This window comes from Neopelma chrysocephalum, unplaced genomic scaffold, assembly GCF_003984885.1.
Source record: "Neopelma chrysocephalum unplaced genomic scaffold, ASM398488v2 Primary Assembly neopelma1_25, whole genome shotgun sequence".
NCBI lineage: Eukaryota > Metazoa > Chordata > Aves > Passeriformes > Pipridae > Neopelma > Neopelma chrysocephalum.
Window position 1 is genome coordinate 42,021,940 of NW_020897694.1, and position 17,582 is coordinate 42,039,521.

The window sequence follows — 17,582 nt, forward strand, 5'->3', positions numbered from 1 at the left end:
TAGCTTTTGTGGAAATGTATTTTACTCCTATGGAACTTTCAAAATGTTTAAAACTTCAGAAATGCCATTTCCAACCTAACCCAAAAAAGCATCTAGACTAGCACTGTCTCAAATAGTACTGTCTGTCATGTACCCTCTAAGATATGAGAACTTCATTATGAGAACTTTATTGCAGTCTGTACTGTCTAGGTCCAGCTGCCCATGTTTTTACTATTTATGGAAGAGATTATTTTCTGTAAATATGTCCATGACAAACCTTTGGCAAGAGAATAAAACTTGCATGTAACGTCACATTTCATTCCAGGTCTAGGATCTGAACAAAAATAAATTAAAAAACCCTGAAAAGTTCAAGACCCTTTTTTTTTTCTGCTGTTTCATCTTTATATGAGAGCCTTTAAACAATGCCAAATGCAAACAAATGCTAAATAATTTTCATTAATGAAGAAGGAAGGGTGTGGAGCATTTTTACCCCTTATATTATTGGACCTTCAGCCCTGGAAGTGATTTAACACAATGTGCAATAAAACAAAGGAAGAGTTACTCAGACCTAATGTGTTCAACAGATGATTAAAAGGGGTGGGAAATATAGCACCCTTTTGATTCAACCTGTCTCCAGGTGATAGAATTTCCTTTTTTTTTTTTTTTTTTTTTTTTACAGTGCAAACACATTTGTCCTTCAAATGTCCTCTTCCCTCATGGTTCTTTGAGGTTCTTCTAACTGAAAGGAAGAGGCTCCTTGACCCATGTCTGATAAAAGATAAAAAACTAAAAAAAAAAAAAGAAATAAAATTGGAGAACCTCATACGTACTTTTATGAAAAGATTTTTGTGACTTTTTCCTGAAATATCATGAGCTCTGTGTTGTTCAGTTGGGTTTTTTTTTCAAAAATCAGGAAAAATTTAAAATAAAGACAATTAACCACATACTTTGGTGTTAAACTACCAAGCTTTGAGCAGGCAGACTTCTGCAGTTGAAAATAAAGTTTGCTTGCTGTCTATTGGCTTCTCTCTGGTTTTACATTCCTGTCCTTCATATACCAACCCCGCAATCATGCTATGAACAAATACGTTCCTCTGAGCATCCTAGCTACTTATGGATCTCTAACATTTATCTGCACTGCAGGGAAATATCACACAAAACATATATCAACCAAAGACACACGAATGTAAGGAAATATTGATAGCCTAAAGTAAGAGTGTACATGGCTCAAGAAGTCCTAAAAAGTGAAATTTGGGCAGCTGCATTGAAAAAACTGATGACCACATTTAGAAATTGAGGAATAACTATGGGGTGAGCAAGAAGAGGAATTACATGAAGACTTGTTAAATTATGTAGGGAGGGGCTGTTATTTACAACTGGTTTAACTGAAATTGTAGGGGACCCCTGGTGGCCTAGTGGTTAGCATGCAGGACTCTCACCTCTGCGACCCAGGTTCGAATCCAGCCAGTCCCCCGGGCAGATGGAGTCCGTTAGCCCTGTGAGGCCATCCATCTATGAGAAGGTCACTCTAAACAAACCTACGTCCTGAGGACCTCACTGCCATTGTCCAAGCGTGCTTGGCCCCGGCAGATGAACCTTAGGATTAAAGGGTGGGCTCAGTTCAGCGCAGGCTGTGTCTCACCTAAAAAATCCATTGCGCAGGCTGGAAAGGTAAAAAGACCTTTCCCCAAATCTTCGTTCGCGAAGACTGGCCATTATTATTATTAACTGAAATTGTACGATGCTGATAGGCAACCAATTGCTTGACACCAATTAAATGGAGGCTGTGTTGGTAGCTGTGATTGGCTTTTGAATGTTAATTTTACTTCACTCAGCTTATTTTACTTCTTATTCAGCTTCTGAATTTCTTTTAGACACACTGTATATCCACCCACTTCACCAAATAAGCACATAGATACTGATATGTAGGGAAAAGGATAATCAGATTGTTATTTCTATTTTTATACTCCTGGGAAGCACTTAGCAGCTTCCTGAGGAATGTTCCGTGCAGCCATGAGGTGCCACAGAAATATGCTTTCGGTCTAAGCATTCTTTTGTATTTAGGAGGCAGAGGCCCAGGCTCAGTACCTGAACCTTAAACTTGAATAGTCTTCTAACTAAATGCTTATACCGATAGTGGAGGTTTATACCCCCACTACTGGAGGTTTGGGCTCTCTTGTATCAAGCTCCACAGGTTCCCCAGTGTTGTAAATTCATGATGCTTGGGAAAGGGTACTTTCATAGTAGGAAGAGTAATTTTGTCAGGGAGTGAAAAACCAGAGATGAGTGAGATGCCATCATTTGATGGTCAGGGTGCAGTCTCTGCCCCTTTGTATATGAACCTGTATGGCACTGCTTTTGCACTGTAAGTAGGTGCTTTTCAGTGTTCCCCCCTCAAAATGCAGCCTGAGAGCTCATTTAACTGTGGGACTGAAGGAGTCCCATTGGTGAAAGTTGCTGAGGAGGGAACAAAGTGAGAAGGAGATGGCAGAACAAGCAAGAGAGGTCATGAGTAGAGAGTGCTCTTTCCCAGCAGCTGTTGGGGTGTCTAGTTGTCGTTGTACATGTCTGTGTATAACGTAGAGCAGCCATGGTAGCGCTTGAAGTTGTGCAGGGGACTCATCCAGCCCACAGCCAGCCTGACTGTGGAGCTGTACAGGTGATGTGAAACTGTCATGGCCACTCCTTCTGTTGGTCCTGCCAAAAACACTGAACTCATGTTTCCATGTGAGTGAGCTCTTTCAGATGCTTCCTGGCAGTGCAAGAATCCAGATTTTGCTTACTCTCCCCCCTCTCCCCCCCTAGACCTCTCTTCCATTCTAAATACTATCAGGAACTCAGCCTCAGAACTTCTGGGTGAGCCAAAATCTTTACAGAGCTCCTACACAGATTCTTTGCATGTCTTCGGAGTTATGTTTCTGTAATTAATTACTTGTTACTTGTGTGGCGTCAGAGTTGTATAGCTATAGTACAGATAGATTCTGCTGAAGAATGTGCAGTGGGAATTTTGTAATGTTAAACATCCTCAGAGCATTTGAGGACACATGTCCTGTGAGCATATAGCAATAATTCTGTTTGACTGATATCTACTTCACACATTCAATAAAATACTGAAAATGGTAAGTGCAGCTGAGGACAAACAGATGATATTTATTGTACATGTTTATTTTATTCCTGAAATATATTCAGGGCCGGTGCTCCCTCTGCTGGTTAAAAAGACTCTTTTAATAAAGAATTGGATAATCCTCATCTCTCTGTCTTCGCTAATGTAACACCGAGCCAATTACAATTCTCTAACACATGTTTAAAAGAGTGTGGAGAGAAACACTGTGACTTGAGAGTGTTAGCTTGCACAATAGTGTTTCCCACCATGCAGTATAATTACTGGTCTAACACCTTGGAGCCAGTTCACTTAAGTTACATCAGCTGAAGGAACAAATACAGAGCCTTCATTCACCTCTCAGGTGGCTTGGGATAGTCTGAGTAGAAACCATGTAGTACATTTCAAGGCTGTTGTCCATTGCTGTGGATTTTATGGGGTCACACTGAAGCATCAAGGTGTGATGAATGTTTTGAATGGCAGGTTTTTCTGTTAGCAGTCAGGCACTATTTCTCTCTATTTGGAAACTGCATCCTCAGTTTTTGTCTTGAAACTGTTACCTTTCTTTGCCAAACATATCCTTGGTGGAATTTCAGTTCAATGAATGTTAACTTTTGGGAACACGAAAGCATATGTGTTTGTGATAGGAATTCTGAGCTTGTAGCATATTGGAGTCAGCAGCAACACTGGTCAGAAGACAGCTCTCTGGCAAGGCCAAGAGTTTCCTTTGCGGTGAAGGCACAACTGAGGAGCTGTGCTGGATGAACTCCAGCAAACCCCACTGCGCTGGTGTGAAAAACTGCTTTCACTGCCTTTCCACCCTGTGTCCTGCATTGCTGCGTCCTCACCCTGGTTTTGGCAGCCGCCTGGCCGCCTGATGAGCTCCTCAGCTCACAGAGGCCAGAGCAAGCTCACTCGCTAAAGAAAAGTGAGTAAATTTAGTGAGCTGAACTGGAGCGGTGGAGCCTGAGGGAATCATACCAGCTGGTATAAAGAAGGATGAGGTGGCACCATCCCTTTAAAAGAAGGAGAAGAAAAGCCACCTTTGCTGGGTAAATCAGCTTAGCTGCCTTATGACATCTTTCCATAAGACTGAGTTTTATGCCTTTTCAGCTGAAGGGCAGACGTGTCTGTCCTGCTGTCTCAGCTGCAGGGTGATCACTGGCAGAAGCAAATGTTAAGGAATCAAGCATCATTCAAATGGCTTTGGGAAGATCCACACATTGTTGTTCACCATGTGCCTGTGTCTCTGGAGAGGGTGAGAACATATTTTTACAGACCTAGACACCCTGTGAGCCTGCACTTCTGGAAGCAGTTGATTTATATCCATGTTACCAGTCTCTCAAGTCTAAAATCTCCCAGTCCAGCAATCCCTAAACAAAGTAATAGGGGAAATAATTTATAATGGGGTGGTGATTATTTCCTCCCCCTCAGCACTTGATATATTACAGCTGAATCTTCTGAAACTACTTACTTCATGTGATTCTCTTGCTTAGCAATCCACAATTGTTCCATGTGTCGAACAACATTAAATGGCTTATTTGGAAGAGTAGGTGCTAGAGAAAATATCAACCCATGCAGTTAAGCTCTTAACAGGTTCCCATCTGTTTATAAGTTCATTCAATTTTAATTTTAACTACCTAGTGCAAAGGCATTTCACAAAAGCTGAACTAACACAGGCGTCTTGCTTATTAAATGAGCGCAATGGTGACTGAGCACTTACTATCTTTTTACGTAGCACCTCCACATTTTCAGCAGCTGAGTGTCAGAATATTAATTTTTGTGAGCTGATTAATGAATTCTCCTTTGTGCTTTCTGACAGTTTGCATTGAATCAGCAGAGGTACAGATGACTTGGTTGCATCTGTTTTAGTTTTTGAGTCTCATGAATTGATTTGTAAGATGCAGAAGCTCTTTCAGTGATACTTGCCAAGATTTTGCAGCTGTGAATGTTGGAACTTGAACAATACATAGCCCTTGCAGTTAGAGTCTCATGCTCTTCATGCATCACAGCTACAAATCTCAGTGCTGATCGAAAAATAGGTGGGGTGGCAGTGGTGACCTGGTGTTTGCCAATTTGTGTAGTGTGGGTGCAGCATAAATGTAGCACAAACACTAGCTGTTGGGCTGTTTGGCTGGAACATTGAGTGAAGAAAGAAACCAGAAAGACAAGCTGGGAAAGGATGCTGCTCAAGTACTTCTGTGCAATGCAAGACATCTTCAGGACATGCTTATGTCTATGCTGCACAGGATAATAAGTGACAGGTTCATCAGAGCCTGAAGTTCCAAATAAGCCACTTTTGGTAGGAAAGCAGAAGTACAAATGTTGCTACCTCAGTGATCTCTGGGGTCTAATCTACTCAGTGACATTAGGACACTCTGCATTCACATGACATTACAGCTTCTAGAAGGTAGTTTTTACTCTCTTGTTCAGTTTACATACTCTGAGACTGATGGAATTTTACTGTCATTTAGTGTAGTATCACAGATGCCAAAAAATATCTTATGGTGGAAGTTTGTGCTAACTCAAGCAGGAGTGTTGAAGTAAGACCTTTGTTCATTAGCGCTGCTTCTTTCCTTACAAGTTTTGGCACCACTAGTTTTCTAGGCTGTTGTACAAACAGGCAGACTGATATCTGGACTAAAGAAGGGGACTGGATTTCAGGAGACTTCCCTACATGTGTTATTGGGTCTTGATGGAATAGCTTGTCCTTATTCTCTCAGTTTCCGTGGCATAGAGGAATTAAGTCTGATTAACTGAGTACCCTGAAACTGCAGACGTTTGGGCTTCCTACTCAATACTTACTTTGTACTATTTATCCTGAACTTACTTTGGAGTAAAGTCAAATGGGAAGGCAGAGTAGAGGGAGAGGTGTTCACAGTGTGTAAGTCCATGAGTAAGCAGGCAAGGTGGCAGGTTGCATGCAGGAAGGGATCACACCGCTCTCACACATGCAATCACCTTTATGTTTCCTTACTTCCCTCTAGCAAATCACAGATGAACTCAGTTCCAGTATGAGAAACCATGAGTCTGCAGTATTTGGGATGGTACAGCCCTCCACATGCTTAAGAGCTACACTTTCCAGGCCTTGGAACATCCAGTAGCTTGACTGGATGTCCGGAAGTTCTTGACAAATAGCAAGTTGTTTTTCTTGTTGGGCTAACAGTTCAAGTCAGGAAAATAAAATGTTTCTAGGGAAACCTGGATGTATCTTACCTTGACTTGTTTATGGTCTTGACTCTGCTCCTCCAGCTATGTTTTACCTCTCGGGGCAGCCTGGGAGGCTGAAGATAGTCTTGAGAGAATTGACCATAGATGCCCTGGAAGCCCGAGTTTTTATTTGTTTTAAGCCTTTAGTTAACCTCTTTGGCAAGCTGAAACATTCATTACCTTACGGGCATGTTAAGGCCTTTTACTGTGCCAGAACGATCTTAAGGGAGCTTTAGACTGAGTGAAAATCTGATCTGTAAACCTCAGTTTTATTTTTTCTTAAGACTGGAGGAAAAACTATTTCCCTGTGTTGCAGAGTGCAGTGGTTCAAACTGTGGTGAAGTCCTCAGATGGACAGAACTCCTGAGTGCAGAAAGTATCAGTCAGGTTACACGTGACTGATCTGAGTCACATATGTTACACATGACTCATATTTCTCTGTCAAAGTAATCTTGTTTTCTTCTCATTTGCACATGTTGTACTTTCCTTCAGCAACGGAAGACCCTGTTGTATGTACTTGAGTGTCTTCTCCCTCCCAGCAGGTCATGAGAGCAAGTGCCCAGGGTTCAGTGTGAAATCCTGGTCTGAAGTGATATGACAACTGATTTTGTAGAAATACCTTTGAGCTGGCAGTGCCAATTGGCTAGCCAAACTATGGGTTTATGTACCTGACTAATTTGTTTAACTTTACAGATATCTTTCAGATTGTTAATTACTTCAACACATTTATTCAGAGACCTGGATCATGATACATTCTTCTTTAAAATACGTTTCAAAACAATTTTAGTTACTTTAGAACTTGGACTTTGTACCTCTTGCAGCTGACCTAGTAACATATTTCTCCAGCTGTTCTGATGTTTGCTTTGTTTTGCTGTGTTTTCCGGTCTAACACACTGCTTCACATTTGCAAACCTTATTCTCAAACCATGACAAAGAATACTGGGTAGTAAATAGAGGAGATCATGCCATTTCAGCACTTAAAGGAAAAACTGATTGTTTGCCTCAGAAAATACCTTTTTATTGAAAAGTTTATTTTTGTGGGAGGAAGGAGAGAAGAAGCAGCAGGATGATTTATTCTGGCAGGAATTTTTTGTAAACAAGTGTTATTTTGAATTCACTTTCTCATGCTCTTATCATTTCGGTTATAGTTTTCTGCCCTCCTTCCTCCTTTGCCCTGCTCTTCTTACCCATTAGTAATGCTTCTTCTCCCTTTTAACGAAATCCTGGACAAGGAACTAAAAACCAACATCAACTAAGTAACTCCACAAATCTTCCAATTCCTCTCATCATCCAACAGTGTAACTAGCACCATGTCTATCGGTCATCACTCAGTTTCCTCTGCCTGCATGTCATAACTTTTTCTTTGCAAGATGCCTGTTATACTTCCTTGACAAATGAGCTCTCCAAGACTCAGATGTTGTTCTTCTTGTGTGTGCTCAATCCTCAGCTGACCTCTCCAAGTAGCCATCATATTTCTGGGAATCTTTGTCCTGAGCAAACAGGACAAAAGTGTCTCGTTAATCACCATCATAAAATCAAATACTAAATTGTTTGTTAGTTACAAAGAGCAATCTCATCTCTCACTGTTTTACTGAAAATCCTTAAATCTTTGCATAGCTTCCTTTTGTGTATTTTGAACCTTGTTGCTATCCTTTGAAAATTGCTGTGTTTTGAGTTTCTAAAAGAGGTGCCATGGTTTTTAGTGTGTTTTTCAAACTTACAGAACTTTTCCTTTTTGCAGTTGCACACTAACATTTTATTCATCCAATATTCCCACAGTTTTTGACAATATAAATTGTTTCTCCCCATTTCACATCACACCTTTAAAGGACAACTCTGGTTACGTCCTACGAGGAACATGTGGCTTTTGATTTGCTTGATTTGCTGTTTTCAGTAGTTGACATGCATATTTTTCCCCCTCTCCCTGTGTGCAGATTTTGCAGCCTTTATTCAGACAGTGTTCCTCCACTGGGAGTCCATATATAGTGAACATATTATGACTGCGATATTGATCTAGAGTGTGGATGAATTTTCTGCCTCTAAATTTATCTGATTTAAATACATTTGGAGTTGTAGGGAGCTGGACAGCACAGGAAACACAGATGTCCCATACAACATTAAAGGAGAATCCGAAGGATGACACATACAATCTGGGTGTTCAGCTTCTTGGGAAGATTCTGTATCTCTGAGCATCCTGTCTCTGAACCACCCTGAAATTCAAGTCTAAGTGACAAGCCTGGTCTCCGAAATCTGCTGTTGTGAATGGTGTATGAGAAGAGTGGTATTTGCCATTCATACAGTAGTGACTGAACAGTAATATTTGTGGCTTTCAGGAATTTTATTGCTGATTTGGAGTTTTAGATTTTCTACTGCGATTTAGCAATATCTCTGTAGGAATGCAGGTAGGTTTTATTAGAGGGAAAGTGACCCTCCTGATCCCAGGAGTATAAGTGTGCTATGAATACTGCTATCCAGAGTGACAAAAAAAAGCTTTCATTGGCATTCGAAGAGTGCTTTTCTGTTATGCCACGCTCAGCCCCTGCCAATCTATTATTGAACCAGAAATATTTCTTTATTTATAATAGTCCTTCTTTCAAGTACAAACATGAACTGTTTGCTGTTACATGTATCTTCTTACCATCTAACAGGTTTCTTGAGCACAGAAATAGGGGATATGTGAGTGGCTTGAAGAAGCAACTTGTATAGTTACTAATAAGTTTTCTGCTTCCACAGGGAGAAAGAGGCTTGCCGGGACTACAGGGTGTGATTGGGTTTCCTGGAATGCAAGGACCTGAAGGTCCCCCTGGGCCACCAGGGCTTAAGGTATGAACTTCGTATTTGAAACATTTAGATTTCTCTAAATTGTTGTCCCAAAGAAAGATAAAGCTATCTATTTTCCTTTGCAGGGTGATACTGGAGAACCAGGACTGCCAGGAACAAAGGGAACAAGAGTGAGTTCTAGCTTACTTGTTTGCAATTCTGATGTCTTTAGGTTGTTTTATATGTTACCTCTCCATGGCTGCCTTCAAATGCAAGAGGGAGTTAGTCTCTTCTTTGAGTTAATCAATGACATCTCCTTGTTCTGCACAATAATTTCAAAATTCTCACTTTTACCTTTGAAGTTTTCATTGGGCAGCCAATATCTTTATCCATTTGCATTTTTACCTGATACTTACCACTGTGTCAACAGCACTGATTTTAATATGCCTTTGATACCTTTTAGACATACTGAAAGACTTTTTTTCCAGCTTCAGGATGAACCAACCTTATTTCCTCTTGCAAAATTCTCCTTTATGTTTGCCATCTAGCTTCCTTGCAGCACTGCAGCAGAGAAGCTGACACACTCATAAGTACATATGTGTTAAAAGTGTGCGCAAGATGCAGGGCCGAATTAAAGCCAGGAACAAAGATCTCTTGACTTTGCTAGAAGAGGCTCTGAATATTTTTATGATCTTCCTGTTGTCGTTTCTGTTTAATATGGCACTTATATAGCACTTATTTTAGCATATGATATTAGCTAGGGCCGTGACTTGGGGGTTTGTGAGGTGCCAAGTTCATTCTGAGCATTTTCAGGTCTCGTAATGTCATGACGAAAGAGGATTCAAATGACTTGGCCAGTAATGATGCATACATTTTCAGCTATACCCTCTTATTTACAGATTTTCAAAATACCATCTCAGTTTTGTTGTCTATCTGCCTGAAGTTGCTGCAACATACAGAATTTACTGAATCAACTGCAGTTTCTGAGCTATTAAAGGGAGGGTATTCTGCTAGCTCAAGAAATCCTTATTTCAGTCCATGAAGTTCGTGATACACTGGGGTATCCTGAGTGTCAGTATAAACTGGCATCTTCTGGCAAAAGTGTTTGTGTGCTACAGTGCAAGTAACCTGTAAAACAATTACAGAATTTTGGAAGGGGCAAGTACACTACCTAAGCACAGGATTCCCATACATCTTTTCTGCTTCATAATACCTGTATTAGGAAATACTGCATGAATAAGTAAGATGATAGGATGAAAATGATTTGCCAAGTTAAATTGCTGATGCATTGCGCTGAAAAGCTGTTCAAGGAGAAAGAGCTATCTCAGCCTGGTAGGTTTTTTGATAATAAGGATAAATTGATACACTGATGAGGAGTATGAAAGAGAACATCTTTACAGTGTGTTAACGTCATCTCCTGCTATGAAGAGATGTCTGCAGTAAATTTCATTTTGGAAACAATGGTTGTGAGAAAACAACACCTCTGCATTCCTTTTTTACCTGTACATAAGGCTCTGATCCAGTTACTACTGCCTAAAAAGTTAAAGAAATATAAAAAGTTGCTTTCAATTACTGATTACTAAGGTGACAGAGGTTTTGAAGATTTTGTAAAGGAAGTTAAAATACTACTTGTTTTTGACTGTTATCACTGGCAATGCAACTTGGGCTGCAGCTTGTCCTTGCTGTTTTGTGGATTTGTCATTTCAGTTTATGTTTTTCTCAATTTCAGGGCCCCCCAGGAGTATCAGGCTTTCCAGGAAACCCAGGCCTTCCCGTACGTATGAAGTATAGGTATTTTTATAAAGAACTAATTGTATTAATCAAAATACTAATCATGACATCTGACCTGGATTATTACAAATATTGTTAATTTCTTTACTTTCTTTTCATTTAGGGCATTCCTGGACAAGATGGCCCTCCTGGTCCACCTGGCATTCCAGGATGTAATGGCACAAAGGTGAAATTTACATATGTTTATAACAGCATCTCTATGTTGAAATAAAAACATCTCTCAAGCATATGTTCCCAAAAAAACCTGATTTCTCTGTTCCCCTTAGGGTGAAAGAGGTCCAGTAGGTCCCCCAGGTTTACCAGGACTGACTGGGAGTATAGTAAGTAGATTCTTTTCTGCTTGATTCACTTTTCTCAACCCTGATTCTAGAAATTCAAATGTAACTATATGAAATGATACAGAGTATAAGATGTAAAATATACAACACTGAGGAGCAATGACATCAAATATGTCTTTTTTTCACAGGGACCCCCAGGACCTCCTGGAATGAAGGTATGTTTTACTCTGTGTTTATATCCTACTTCTAACAATAAGAATTTGGGTGAAGTCTACACCCTCTAAGACCAGCAGTTCCTTACTTAAGGACTGAAAAATTGTACTGGCATGTTTATCTTTGTACTCTATTCTGCAACCCCACTAAATAAAGACAGTGATGTGAACTCCAGTTGATAACAATTGAACATTTGTGTTGTTCCATGAAGGTCTTAAAAGTGTATTACACGGATTACAACAGAAAAAAAGTAGTGCATATCATTAATTATGTATAAACAATATGGTGGCCACCTAATTGTGTATAAAGATTTAGATGGGTTTTATGATTCAAACATTTGTTTTTATGTTAACATTTGATTTATCTACATAGTTTCACATAGATAATATTTGTGAAAGAAGATCATATACCCCACAATATGAAAAGCTTCCAACACATACTAAACAGTTTTCATAAAGGAAAAAAATCAGACTAACTAACTAACTAACTAGGTATTGAGTGCATTTTGTGAACTGGAAAATGAAGCATTGAATGACAACAGAGCTTTTGCTCTTTAAAATTAACAGATGTTATTTGGAACTGTAAGCTAAATATAAGTCTAAAAGTAATCTTGGATTTGTTATGACATGACAACCCAAGTTATATATTACTCTTACATGGGAAGAATTGACTTAGTCTGTAAACACTAAATACTCGAATGTTTCTTTCCTAGGTGTGTATGCGTAGGTACACAACTCCTGAAATAAAACCACTTAGAATACTCCAACTTTGTACAAAAATGCAGGAAAAATGGGATCTTTTACTATTAAAAAAAGAGACAAAAAGTGGATAATGATCAGAATAATTTTCTAAAGTAGGACTAAGTAGATTCCTTTTTTTGAGAAAATGACTTTTATGTCAAAACTAAGTATAAGCATGAAGGTCTCAGCCTGGGAAAGAGATTGTGAGGTTACCACTTCTCTCAGCGGCCAGGTCACATGCTCCTGTTGTGTGGTGACACTGTATTAGTGATAGATTTGGCAGAAAAATCATTCTGCCTACCCATTATGATATAGGAAATGAAAGTAGGAAGGAAGATTTGGTACTGAAATCTTTTTAAGTGGCTTTAAAGCATGTTTGGCAATTAAGGCTTTAACTTGTAATATATCTTGCTATATGTCAGCTGAATTAAAAGAAGTAAGGTGATATTTTTTAAAGTCAGCTTTCCAAATGATTCAAGACATAGCTCCAACGTTCCTCTCATCTCAATATTAGTGGTTTTGGATGTATTTGAATTGATGTTCAAGTATTCTTTTTCTTTTCTTATTATAGGGAGATCCGGGTGAAGTGATTGGTCTTTTACCCTCTGGTGTGCTAAAAGGTGATAAAGGGTTTCCTGGCCAACCTGGACTACCTGTAAGTCTAAAATATGTTTGAATAGTAATGAGTTTCAATTAGAATGAAATCAGTATAATGAAATTATGAAGCAAATATCACTTTTTTATGATGCCATTTGAATTTTTCATAGGGTCCACCTGGAACTTCAGGGTTTCAAGGACCAATGGGGCCACAAGGTCCTCCAGGAGAGCCAGTAAGTTTCCTCTCATGGTGATTTGAACTTTACTTATAGAGCTTTATTATAGGAATGTTCTAGAAGGTGTGTGTAGCAGGTCTTGGTTGGGATTTGGGAAAGATAACCTGTGGTTCCAGGCCTGTGGTTTAGCCTCCAGAACTCTACCATGGCAGAAATTACTAGGCAACATAGGTTTTCATTAGCAGCTGCTCCTACAGTCATCTTCTATTCTTGCACTCTTGGAGGGTATTTTTTTGGGGGACAGACTGTAATTGTGATTCCTCCTGTCCTCTCTTCCCCAGCTTAATTTATAAAAAATAAACTACAAACCTAGCAGCCAGACCTAAACCCAAATGTTTGCTGAGATTGTTCTTATGGGTAGCTGCAGTAAGGAATACCATGGAAGCAGGATATCAACCTCTGTTACTATGGTAATTAATGTGATATTGCAGACAGATTCTCTTTGTTGTTATTTTTTATTCTAAGTTGTTTTTATTCTAAGAATTATGCATGGTAACAGAAAAAGACTTTTTATCTTGGTTCAATTAAAAGATTTACCTTTTTACTCTTTTCATAGAATAAGGCATTATTCCACCTATTGTACTGTATGCATATGCATGCTAAAATATATTGTCTTGTAGGGTCCCCCAGGGCCACCGGGACTCCCAGGTGAGAAGGTAAGAATCTTTATTATAAATATTAAGCCTGTCTGTTTATTTATTTGGCATACCAAATTCCCCAAACTCTGGAAACTAGTGATCCTAAAGGAGTGGGGGGTTTTTTTTAGGGATCTATTTCTATTGTCTTAATGGACATCATAAAGAGAGATTTTTAACACTTTTTTTCAAATTTTTCTAGCTCTGTTATCTCATTTGATGAAATCAGTAGTAATTACAACATTCTATGGTTATTTGAATTAATTTTAAAATGTAAAAATTTTCACAAAAGTGTTGGAAAAAAGAGCATATTGACAATAAAATTATCTGATAAATTTCAATTTTTTGTCACAAGTTGCTGTGACGTCTAAAAAAGCAGGGAGGTTAGGACTTGATTATTTGTTTCACACATGCATTCTAAAGACATATTCTGTCTTTTATATTCTCTCTTAGTGTTTGATGTGTACAAAATACTTTCCTATGTGTATATATATGCATGGGTGCACTGCCGATAAAGATTGACTAAGTGTGTATAATTTACATTTTCAGGGCTACATGGGCTTGGGCTTTCAGGGTCCCAAAGGTGAAAAGGTAGGTCTCTTGTAAACTTCTAGTGAACAACTGTCAGAAATATTTTTGATACCATGTTTTAAATAAAGAAAACTGTTGGAATCAATCAACAGAGAAAATAAGCATTGTAATTTTTGGAAGACTTGAGTAAATCTGTAACTTACACCTAAATGAATGAAAGTCATGAACAGTCACAGAATTTGTTAATGTTATACCTGATTTAGGTCACTATCCTGTTTTCCAGCTGTGACTGGAAAACTACTTCAGTTTGAAATAGGCAGAAACATTTACTCTGTATATTAGGACTCACCATGAGATTTTTTTGAAATCAATTTAGTTCCAAGGGTTGAGATTTAATGTGCTGTTCATAATGATCATAATTCATTGTGATAGGACTCTTGTGGGCCTGTCTGCCTTAGTTTGGTTTGGTAGTGTATACATTTGAAGCAGATCTTTCGGTTGTCCCCTTTTACTGTGTTTTGCCACAACCAGGAAGAGGTTTCAGAGCACACAGATGGGTTTAGTTTTGAATGAATCTAAGCCAAAAGATGTGCTCCAGGATCCCATTTATTCTCTTACTCAGCATCAAATGGGAGGTAATACATGTGAGGTTTAATCTGTCACCTCTCACACTGAGAGGTCTGGGCCAAAGTGCCTTATGTTGTGTTTCCAGGAGCCAAGAACTGCATGCAGTCAAGGGCTATTCAGTAAATTCATAATGTGTTTGAGCACTTCTCCAGAAACTTCCCATGACTGTCGTTGACAGAGGGCTTTTGGAGTATAAGTAAATTATATTACTTAGGTAGGTTTGTTTTTTTTAATCTACCACCTTATTTATGTATTTTGAGCCACAATATTCCCAATGGATAGAATTTTTTGTGACATGATGCATAGTGGAAATTAAGTTGTTATCATGAAATTTACTGAAAAATGTTGGTCATAGAAGAGTGTGGAGATTTCCTGTACTCCTCAGGTTTGTCTTTAGCAAAAGATTAATGGTATTGCTGTGCATTATTGCTTGACAGAAATGTATCGAGCCTTTTGGGAGGTGTTTTACTGTAAAAAATAGTGCTTTTGCTTTATATAAGGAGATGAGATTCTGACCCTGCAATGGACACATACATACTAAAAAAGTATGATCCACAGTTATCATCTTGAAGTTGACCTTTATGGACAGTTGTAAAGCTGATGGAACACTATAAACTTTGACTAACATTTCCCTTTAGGCATTGACTTTCTATACCTGACCTCTTTCCTCCTAATCTCCTTCTTCCTAAAGTAATCACTAAAAAACTTTTGTACTATTGTTGTAATTAATTGGATATGTTCCTGATATTCGATGTTGATCAATCTATCCCTAAGAGTAGATTAAGAGATCTTTCTCTGTCTGTAACTATGTATGTAATCCTTTCACTGATTTTGCTGGAATAAGAATTTTTTAAAAACACTGCTATATTTTTAAAAGCAAGTGGCAGTTGTCTTTAATGTTATTGGTCTTCATAATGTTTGATCTCAGAGTCATGCTGTTTTCAATGGACTATCCTGGATTTGCTGTTGACAGGGAGAACAAGGAGTAAGGGGCCCCCCAGGACCTCCAGGACCAGCACCACATATGAAAGAAAAAGGGAGTGAAATCATAAGGGGAGAAAAGGTGAGATGTTAAATGATTAGATGTTAAATGATTAAATGTTAAATGAGTTCTTATACTCTTCATTAAAATATGATCATTAGGAATTAGCAAACAAAAGTGAAACAGGAAAAAAAATATGAATTCACCTAGAGCAAATTTTTCAAAAATTTCTTCCTGTTTTTCATCATGCATGAATTTTGAATGTCATTCTTGAACTCTCTCTAAAAATATATGATAAATGGTAAATGCATCAGTAATTGCATAAAAAAAGTAATTCATGCAGCAGATGACTTTCTGAGGAAGGAAGATTGATAAGCACAGGATATTATAAAAATATTCTAAAAGTTTGAATTAAGGAGTAATTATTGGTTGAAGTAAGTAGTAAGTTTGAATTAAGTACATTTGACTTTTCATGTACAGAATCACATTCATGAAATCTGAGTGCTAATGAATTTTTCAATTATTGAATTAAACAGTCTAAGCAATATATACTAGTAAAATAAACTAGCTTAATGGATTCACATTTTGTGTTTGTCAAAATTCTTGCACATCCTAATATTAGGCATAGTTCTTGAAATGGAGAACAGGATTAAATGTGCTTTTGCTGGTACGAAGAATTATTTACAACCTAAATGAATAATGGTTAAGGTTTTGTTTACTAATCCACCTTTTTTTTTTATAATTTCATTAGGGTGATCCAGGTGAAAAGGGAGAACAGGGAATCCCAGTGAGTACTGTGTAGTTTTTTTTTGCTACTATAAAAAATTGTAAAGAATCTGATAATGGCACTGAATATTGCTACAGCTATTAGATAGAAGTAAATTTACTTTGGAATTTGACAGTATTTTTAATCTGGTGAGTATTTGTTTTCCAGGGATTGCCAGGTTCAGGCTTCAAAGGAGAAAAGGGTGAACCCGGAAAGCCTGGTCCACGTGTAAGTATACTCAACTTTATCAATACCATAATTACAGTTTTATTGTATTATTTTCATGAGCTGATTATACTTAGTAGCCATTGGTTGAACAGCAAATTTGGTATATTTTAAAGAAGCAAGTTTTGCTGTAGGACAGGTGTAGAAATGAAGGTAGTAATAACATGCAGTAATATTAGCATGTAACATGTTTCAGGTAACTAAAGACACTCAACAGTACCTCGTGGTGCTGAAGGCAAAGGCAAAACTCCCATGGATCCCAACTGAAGCAAAATTAAGTCATTCCAGAACAGAAGAAAAAGCAAAGCAAAACAGATCACTGTTTTGGAGTGACTTTAGCTAGATGGAACATGTTGAATTTATTTCAAATACTCCCACATGCAATCAACAAAATAACCCTGCTTAGCCTAAAGGTACAGTTCCTTACAAAAACAATGAATGGAGCAAAAAGTTTAGGTGACTAAAATACTTTTGCTTGCTGGTTTCTAGCCGACTTTGGATACTTGAGGCCATAAAGTCTATTACATTTGCCTAATCTGATCTGTATCATATAGTCTCATCCATACAGCTTCTGCATGAGTCATGCAGTATCTTTCATAGCTGAGCTGGTAGCAAAATTGTACTTTTTCTACGTTCAAATGCATCCAAAGTATTATAAGTTTCTCAAATTGTGGCTCTTCCTAAGGTGTTAGGCCCAGCACCTCTATAGGCATTGAATTGTACTTCAATCTGAAAAAGATAAAATCTCCCTTTCTACTATACTTCAAAATCAGATGTTCTATTATCCTATCAGGAAAGATATGTGGTGGGATTATCTTTGCTATCACATATGTATTTTTATTATTACTGTAAATGAGAGCTTGAAGCTGGAAGAATGGAGAGATGTTGGCTTTGGAAACTAGAGCATCTGAA

General features: G+C 38.2%; 1 protein-coding gene across 1 annotated transcript in view; it reads left to right on the plus strand.

Annotated features, from left to right (window-relative positions):
• Positions 1-17,582, plus strand: part of COL4A1 (collagen type IV alpha 1 chain) — a 124,257-nt gene that overhangs the window by 59,056 nt on the left and 47,619 nt on the right. Inside the window, exons 3-15 of the mRNA XM_027675104.1 lie at positions 9,023-9,112; positions 9,196-9,240; positions 10,779-10,823; positions 10,944-11,006; positions 11,107-11,160; positions 11,307-11,333; positions 12,643-12,726; positions 12,839-12,901; positions 13,525-13,560; positions 14,089-14,130; positions 15,671-15,760; positions 16,431-16,466; positions 16,614-16,673. Coding sequence (XP_027530905.1) covers positions 9,023-9,112; positions 9,196-9,240; positions 10,779-10,823; positions 10,944-11,006; positions 11,107-11,160; positions 11,307-11,333; positions 12,643-12,726; positions 12,839-12,901; positions 13,525-13,560; positions 14,089-14,130; positions 15,671-15,760; positions 16,431-16,466; positions 16,614-16,673 — 735 coding nt within the window. The remainder of the gene's footprint in view (positions 1-9,022; positions 9,113-9,195; positions 9,241-10,778; positions 10,824-10,943; positions 11,007-11,106; positions 11,161-11,306; positions 11,334-12,642; positions 12,727-12,838; positions 12,902-13,524; positions 13,561-14,088; positions 14,131-15,670; positions 15,761-16,430; positions 16,467-16,613; positions 16,674-17,582) is intronic.